The 7,825-nt window shown below is 45.7% G+C and overlaps 2 protein-coding genes across 2 annotated transcripts; one reads left to right on the top strand and one right to left on the bottom strand.

Moving 5' to 3' along the window:
* Window positions 1-803: 803 nt before the first annotated feature.
* Window positions 804-4,796, bottom strand: LOC139415614 (alpha-N-acetylgalactosaminidase-like). The gene is made up of 9 exons (XM_071163728.1): window positions 4,668-4,796; window positions 3,644-3,800; window positions 3,327-3,467; window positions 2,796-3,007; window positions 2,571-2,665; window positions 2,295-2,456; window positions 1,953-2,150; window positions 1,649-1,789; window positions 804-1,537 (listed from the first exon to the last, which is right to left on the bottom strand). Exons 2-9 carry the CDS (start codon window positions 3,796-3,798, stop codon window positions 1,337-1,339), a joined length of 1,305 nt encoding a protein of 434 aa, XP_071019829.1. The 5' UTR covers window positions 3,799-3,800; window positions 4,668-4,796; the 3' UTR covers window positions 804-1,336.
* Window positions 4,797-5,274: 478 nt separating this feature from the next.
* Window positions 5,275-7,554, top strand: LOC139415613 (uncharacterized). Its single transcript, XM_071163727.1, has 2 exons — window positions 5,275-5,305; window positions 6,035-7,554. The coding sequence occupies exons 1-2, from the start codon at window positions 5,287-5,289 to the stop codon at window positions 7,384-7,386; spliced, it is 1,371 nt and encodes a 456-aa protein (XP_071019828.1). The 5' UTR covers window positions 5,275-5,286; the 3' UTR covers window positions 7,387-7,554.
* The last annotated feature ends 271 nt before the right edge of the window (window positions 7,555-7,825 follow it).

Here is a 7,825-nt window from a genome sequence, read left to right as displayed (position 1 = left end):
GGAGGTTGGATGAACCAACTTGGAAGGGATGGGCTGGTGTACCTACTAGGAGAGGTGGTGGATGTAGCCACTTTGAGGGGTGGTGTTTCCACGGGCCTGTAGAAAGGTGTTGTAGTAGAAGGCCTGTTGAAGTTAGGTGGACCATTGTGGCTGTTGGAGGGGTGTTTCCTGGGTGGGAGCCACTGTGTTGGGAGCCAAAGAGCTGCAGGCAACCAGGTTCTGGTGGACGGTGGTGGCCAACGGCTGTTGGACATAGAACCCTTTTCAGAAAAATTTCCAACAGGTTTCTTAACAGGATGCTTTTTCAAATAATTCAGAAAATCTGCCATAATAATAAATGTGTTTCCTAAAAGCATCTTTTGAGCTTGCAAGTCCTAAGTAATTAGGAGTTCTGTTGCAGCAGAGTTCAATCGGACATCAGTCACATCACAATGACGGTTGCATAGAAATAGAATCTCATTCTAGTTCTATGTGCAGTTGGTCTGTGTCATCATCCACTGTCAGAGCTAGATGGAAGGATGACTAGTAGTAGTACTGTACACAACTTTAATGTGACCTTGTATTTCTGTGTCCTCTACAAACAAAACTGCCCAGTCACTGTCTTCGTACCGTCCAATTGTGTGTAGACCTTAATTATTACTACTACATGCAGGCCGTACTTGGCAGCTCTCTCCGTTCCAATCTCTCTCTGTACTCGGCCGCTGAATTACAGTCCACAAGTAAAACAAGAAATGTAAAATAATCTAAAGAAAGTCAGGACTGCTTCAGTGAGTAGACTAAAGGAACAAAGAAAAGACAATACGCACTGGGAAAAAAAGTGTTTATTGGTTTTTGAACACTTAAGAAAATACAAAAATCATTCACAGCATCAATCATTTAAAATAAGCTATCTGATAATTTCCTGATATTCCTTGAAAACATTTCCCACCAGAGCCCTTAAATCCAGAACATTAAAAACTAGTGCAATGAAAATAGGAGTACCTTTTAAATTAAAACTTAACTTTCAACTTTCATCATGGTTACTGTCGATTGCATAATCAGAACATTCCTGAGTAGAGTGATGTCATCTCAGGGAGACAACTGTCATCTTTGTGGAACATTAAAATAGCATTTGCTCTGTCCATTCTGGAGAGAACTACTTTGCTCCCTTCCTTGAGGTATTCATTGATGAGAATGTTCCCGGGATTACCCATACGTAAAATGTATGCACGCATGACTAAATCGCTTTGGATTAAAAAGTCTGCTAAATGGCTTATATTATGTTGGATTAGTGAAAAAGTAGAGCTGGGAGAAAACAGGTATCATCTTAAGGAGACATCAAAGACAAAGGGGAAGGTTACAGTACAATGGGTGAGATACCGTTGGCGTGGCGATGGAAGGCGGGTCCCCTGAGCTTTCCCCTGATGTGGGTGTTCTCATCCTGGTCAGCAGGGGCTGAGATATACCACATGACCACACCCGAGGGGTTGATGGACACAACAAAGTTTGTGGAGTCCTTCAGTGTGGGCATTTCCCGCTCCGCAAACACATCATAGATCTGGAGAAAGGAAGGTGAGAGTACGGGACATGAAGGGAAAAAGGAGATATTAAATGGCGTGATTGAGGCAACGCCAGCAATATGACTTAGAGAAACCGGGACCAGACTGACCTTATAGCTGCCAGTGGTGTAGTTGAGTTGTCCCAGGGAGGCCTGGTAGCGGTAAGGCATGTCAGTACGACGACTGAAGAACACTAGAGCACTGGCCTTATCAGACAGAGGGCGCCAGAACACCTCAATACCGCTCTTCTCCTGAGAATCAGACAGGAAGCAAGGTACAGAGAGAGAGAGAGAAAAAAAAAAGATTGAAGGAGGAGAGAATAATAAGATTGAGGACATTTAGATTCAGCTCAACAACACAACTCAGGAGGAATATTTGACCATGATAAGACTATAAGATATATGTGGGTCTTACCTTGATCAGGCGTCTACCCTGGACGCCCATGGGGTCCTGGTTGATGCCGATGGCCACCTTGTTCTGCAGGATGGTGCGTGCCCCGCTACTAATGGTCCTCAGGTCATTGGACATGAAGAGAGGAGCAGCCATGATGGCCCACAGAGCCATCTGAGACCGAGACTGATCCATGCTCAGCCCGAAGTCCCCGACCACCAGCTAGAATACACACACAGTCAGTTCAGCCAGAAGCTAAAACATACTCGGTAATCTCCTCACTCTGAATATGCACGACAAATTGGTTAATTCATTGAATAGCAACATTTCCTCTACAGTGAAATGGAGAGTTTGACAAAGACAGACCATGTCAGGGTCATTCCACCGGCCGGGTCCAGCTGCAGGCTGCAGGACGTCTTGGTTGTTGAAGAACCAATCAGCAATGCTCTGCACACTATTCCACGAGTCCTCTATGTCACCATAGTTACGCCACAGGTTACAGATCTCTCCCAGTTGGGTGTAGTTCACCTGAGAAACAAATGTAGAAGAGGTCAACTTAGAAAATGTTTAAATATGATCTGTATATAAACTGGATTGACTTATTACAAAAATATTGAATTATTTAAATGAAATTTGATTAACCTTGGGTGGGAGTCCACCCTGGTAGGCTGGCCAACTGCATGAGTAGCCAATGGGGCGTCCGGTAGCGTTCAGAGCCTTTGACATGGCAGGGTAGCCTATAAGAAAGAACTGTGTCAAGCAAGCAACTGAGGGTTGAGTAAACCACTTATCTCCCATTTCAACCTTCAGTATGTCCACCCACAACTCTCCCCCTACTCATGCCTCCAACTCTCCTCCCTTCCTCACCCTGCTCCTGCTCCGTAGCGTTGGAGTAGCAGCCATCAAACTTCAGCATGTCCACTTTCCAGTCAGCGAAAGTCTGAGCGTCTATAGTGATCTTGTCCAGGGGGGTCCCAGGGTACCCTCCACATGTGAGTGTGCCCATGTCCCCATAGATACCCAGCTTCAGCCCCCGGTCATGGATGTAGCTCGCCAGGTTGGGGATCCCACTTGGGAACCTGAGAGAGGAGGTTATAGATACACAAGTTAGACATGTTACACATATTCATACAGACAATAGTTTAAGCACAATAAAAGCCAATATACCCCACCTAAGAGAATGGGCTATATGAGTATCATATGACTGACAAGTCAGTGACCTCAATATATTGGTACAATACATGTCAACGACCTCAACATAGATATATTCCACCTGACAGTAGACAATATGGCAATACATAGATAAGATACATGAGAAACAAGTGAAATAAAGTTGTAAACATTAACAGTGCTTGTGAGAACAACAAAACGTGTGTGTTCCTCCGTTCAGTAGCCTACCGCTTAGGGTCAGCCTGCAGGCGTCCATTGCTGTCTCTGTCCTTGGAGGCCCAGCAATCGTCTATGTTGACGTAGACATATCCCAGCTCCCTCCAGCCATCCTCAGCCAGCCTGTCTGCCATGTCCCGGAACAGAACCTCACTGTGGGAGGACGAAGCAGAGGGAGAGAGGAAAATGTCAGGAGTTCCTATGGCCTATATTATTTTTTTTAAGTGTCAATGTTGGCTCAGAAATCTCTTCCTCACCTTGTCTCCTTTCCTTGTTATGAAAGGCATTCCCAAGAATGGGAAGAGTTCAGAATCATATTTTTGTCTTACCTGATGCAGTTCTTGGGGTCGTTCTGACAGTCGATGTCACAGCGGAAGCGTTCCCATGCCAACCAGCCCATAGGAGGGGTCCTCATCAGACCATTGTCCAGGGCCAGGGTGGACACGAAGAGCGCCAGCACACACAATGCTACTGCAAATCGCATTCCTGAAAGAGACAGACGTTTGTTACAGGACAAGTCACTAAAACTGGGATGTAGCATCCAGATTTGCCCAAACACAAGGAATGCACGTAAATGGCTTTAATTTGAAAGTATCTGCTTCTGTACAGGCATAATGAACATGACCCTGGTGGACATTCTACATAACTGAATAGAGTCAATGTGCAGTGTGTATTGATACACCTGAGAGTCGCATGACTGACTGGGTGTGCCAACTGCCAACTGAGGTAGGAAAGGAGGAGGGGTGGGAAACCAAAGAAGGCGTGACAACACTAACCTGTTTAACCATTTACCATTATAAGACAAACACTACACATTAATAATACCTGAGCTGTACAAGTCACCTGACCATAACTGAACTCAAGGAATGGTTAGCTTGTGCATATGCACAGTGCATACATTGAAACACAAGCAAATACCAGGATACGAAATAAACTAGGATACGAAATAAACCAGGATACAAAATAAAAAAACTTAATGACACAATATGGCCCAGAGCTAGGCAGAAACGACAGATACATTATAGTAATACCCTGATAATCTGACCATTAGCCTACATGAGAAAATGTTAGTTGGTTTGACGTATTGATATAGATTTCAAGTAACGTACAGTAAGTATATAGTCCTTGGATAGGGAACAGCGACTTGAATTGCTACTGTCGCTACGCATCACTTAGCAGAACACCGCAAGAGTGATACATTGTAACAATTGACTGGTTCTTCAAAGGGAGTCTAGTAACTTTAGCCTGATACAGATACTATGCAACTTTAGATGAAAATATATTTAACAAGAATCGACTTTCAATTAGCACAAATCCTGTATCAAAATATGCAAGAATGAATTCAATACTCACTGGGTTATTTTTTATTTTTTTTACAGCTTGCAAAGCAGCGTTCGGTTAGTGCCTCAAGGGTTTCGCCTATGCTCTGCTTTGAAAAGAATACAAACCACATCTGATCACACATTTGAGGAAGCGGTTATCACATGATCCAGCGCGTTGTTGTCAGCTGACAAAAGAGGGGCGGTGACAGGGTGAGAAGGAAAGGAAGCAATTACGGTTAGGAAGGAACCTAAACCCTGTTAGAATAATATTCAAATAAATGCAGCCTTCCCTCCTTTCCTTGAAGTACAGATGTGACACGTGACATACTCACTGCTCCACACAAAATCTTGAGAAATGAATTTTGAAAAACATAACCGCGACCTACTTGCATTGCAAGTTCTAGGATGTTAAGGGAGTCTAAGAATGTAAGAATGAGTAGTAATAAAACAAATGTGTCAACTTGTCATACATTAATAACAAGAATGACAGTAATATATATATATATATATATGTATATATATATATATATTTATTATTATTATTATTATTTGAATGGGTTAGTTACTGGAAAAACTGCAGTGCTTGTCACATGTCATGAGAATCCTAGAGGTGGAGCTAAAGACAGGAAGTCAGTGATCCACTTGCTGTTATGGCAGGAACAGACCAGGGTAAGGTACTCGTCTGTAGTAGTTTAACACTCAAAGTAACTTTGATTTGTAATTTTACTCTGTATGTTTTCTGTCTCCGTGTACCTGTTAGCACATATTCTATCCAGTAAGAACCTGCTTTTTTAATAAAACCTAGGTAGCTTGCAGGCATGACAGAGTTGAGTTAAGAGCAATAAACTCTGAGTAGAAACACCATTGAATATTGCAGACAACTTTGTGCGTCATAACGTTACAATATGGACAGAAATGGTCTGTTGAGTTTAGTTTGTTGACTTTAAAGGTAAGTCAGTCACTCTTTCAGGTTTGAATTTCAGTGTGTTAAGAGATCGGGTGCAGTGTGGTTTCAGTTTCCGTATACCGTGACAGAGTGACTAGTCTTGACAAGGAAGGAAGAGTGTATTACTGACAGTTTTGTTGTCTGGCCTGGTTATTAACAGGTTTCCCACACGTCACTGCATTCCTTAGTGATACAATATCTATTCACATTATAGCTGTAACATCTGCTAACCATGTGTATGTGACCAAAAAAAATGTATTTGATTGAGCTTTTTCAGCTGTGACAGTGCGTTCTCGTGTTGGTTATTCTACTCTTGTCCATCACTGACACCTGGTGGACAATATGAGTGGTCTCAGTCTAGACTCTAGGTCTATTCAAAGTGGGTGTAGCTCTTCCAGAACTGTTCATACTCACAGTGGTAAAGTAGAGAATCATATTCTGTCTCTCCCTAGGTGTGGTTGGAATGGTGGAGGTGGTCCTGAGGAGCGTAGCGGCTGGGTTCGCCATCGGAGACACGGCTCTGGCTGCAGCCGAACCCTACTTGACCACTACTGGACCACTTATGATCACCGCTGCCCGAGCAGCAGGAGAGGTTGGCGTGGCGGGGGTGGGAGCGGTAGCCACGTGCCTGGTGTTCACTACGGCGTTGGTATCCATGGGAACCGGACTTCTCCTCGCCTCCATGGTGATGCGACTGATGGGGAGGGAAGGAGGAGGTGGAGCTAGAGCAAAGGCGGCGGAGATTGCTGGAGGGGTCACCATCACGGTGGGAGCCGTGGTAACTGGAACACTTGTGGGCGCACTCCCCGTGTGGGGCCACTTCCTGGTCCAGTGCGTCATGGTCCTGCTAGTGTACCCTTACACTTACGTGAATGAGATGACCGCGGTCCTCTCTGTTTTTTTCTCTACTCTCTACCTCAGTGTGGCGATGGGCCGTTTGGGCGTCATCACAGGACTATTTACTATGGCCATTGCTATCTCGTCCCTCTGTGTCCTACTGAAGGCCCTATCAGAGAGAAGAATACAGCAGAGAGCTGAAGGAAACAGCAAATGGTCAGAGAGGTTACTGCTATACTCAGTTGTTGTGGCAATAGTAGGTTTCCCTATGGGTACGGGGGATACAGGTGGGACAGGGTCAGAGGTGACTGTGATGCTGGGGTCAGTGCTGTGGGTGGGGACCCTGGCTGCAGGACTGCTAGGAGCTGCTCTGGGAACAGTGGCTGTGGTGAGTTTGGGACCAGAGGGGGCAGCAAGGGTGGCGGTGGGGGCGGCAGTGGCATCCTCTTGTACCCTGAGACTCATTCTACCAGTATGCGCTTTGCTGGGGTCGGGGGGCAGCATAGGGGGTCTGTTAGGGGGAGCCACGGCTGCAGGGGTGTCACTGGGGGCCGCGAGTGTTGCTGCTGGATCGGAATTTAGAACCAGAGCGACGACACTAGTAGTTCTAGGCTCTGTAGCAGTAGGTGCGGTGCTAGGCTTCTGGGGTCTAGCACTGGGAACTGTCATTCTGGGACCAGCAGAAATGATAACAGTGACCTTTGTTGCAGTGGGGGCCTTTATACTGGGTGCACCAAAGAGTCCGTTCCACACTCAGATTAAACTGAGGGGTGAGGTCCTCACAGGGACCCGCCTGATAGGAGGAATCGGCATGGAAACAGTAACAGCGGCTGCTGCACCCCTCGGAGCGGGGGCACTGGGAACAGCAGCGCTAGGAACTGCTGCACTGGGAAGACTGGGGACAGTAGGAGTACTGGTGGCAGCGGTAGTGGCCCTGGGAAAAACTACATGTGGATTGGGAGCCTGAGACAGGGGCTTCCAGCAGCAGACTGTGTTATCTCTGCTAATTCTCTCTCTGTGTGTGTGTGCACGTATTTGTACGTTACTGAGACTTTACAGAATACATTGACATTATTTGCTGACAATGACAGGTTAATGACCTAACAAATCCCAATAAACTTGAAGTATAAATCAAGGTGTGTATCATTTGTCTTTGATTATGAGGATGGTCATTAGGAGGCTGCAGGACTGGGTTTGGGGTTTAATTATGGATGTATGAGAACTACCACCCTCTCCCTTCTTCCTTATTCTCTCCATTCCCTGCTCCATCCCTTCCCCAAGACACAGATGATTCAGGAGAATGTTCAGCAGCAGTCACGTCGGGCATGGGGCAGGTCATACGCCTGGCTGCTGCGTGTGCCTGCCAAGCGTCATGCGTATCACCTTTGGGCTGAGTCCCTCGAATG

This window comes from Oncorhynchus clarkii, chromosome 8 (genome assembly GCF_045791955.1).
Source record: "Oncorhynchus clarkii lewisi isolate Uvic-CL-2024 chromosome 8, UVic_Ocla_1.0, whole genome shotgun sequence".
Lineage (NCBI taxonomy): Eukaryota > Metazoa > Chordata > Actinopteri > Salmoniformes > Salmonidae > Oncorhynchus > Oncorhynchus clarkii.
The sequence above is the reverse complement of the archived record's forward strand: the minus strand, read 5'-3'. Positions and strand labels throughout refer to the sequence as shown.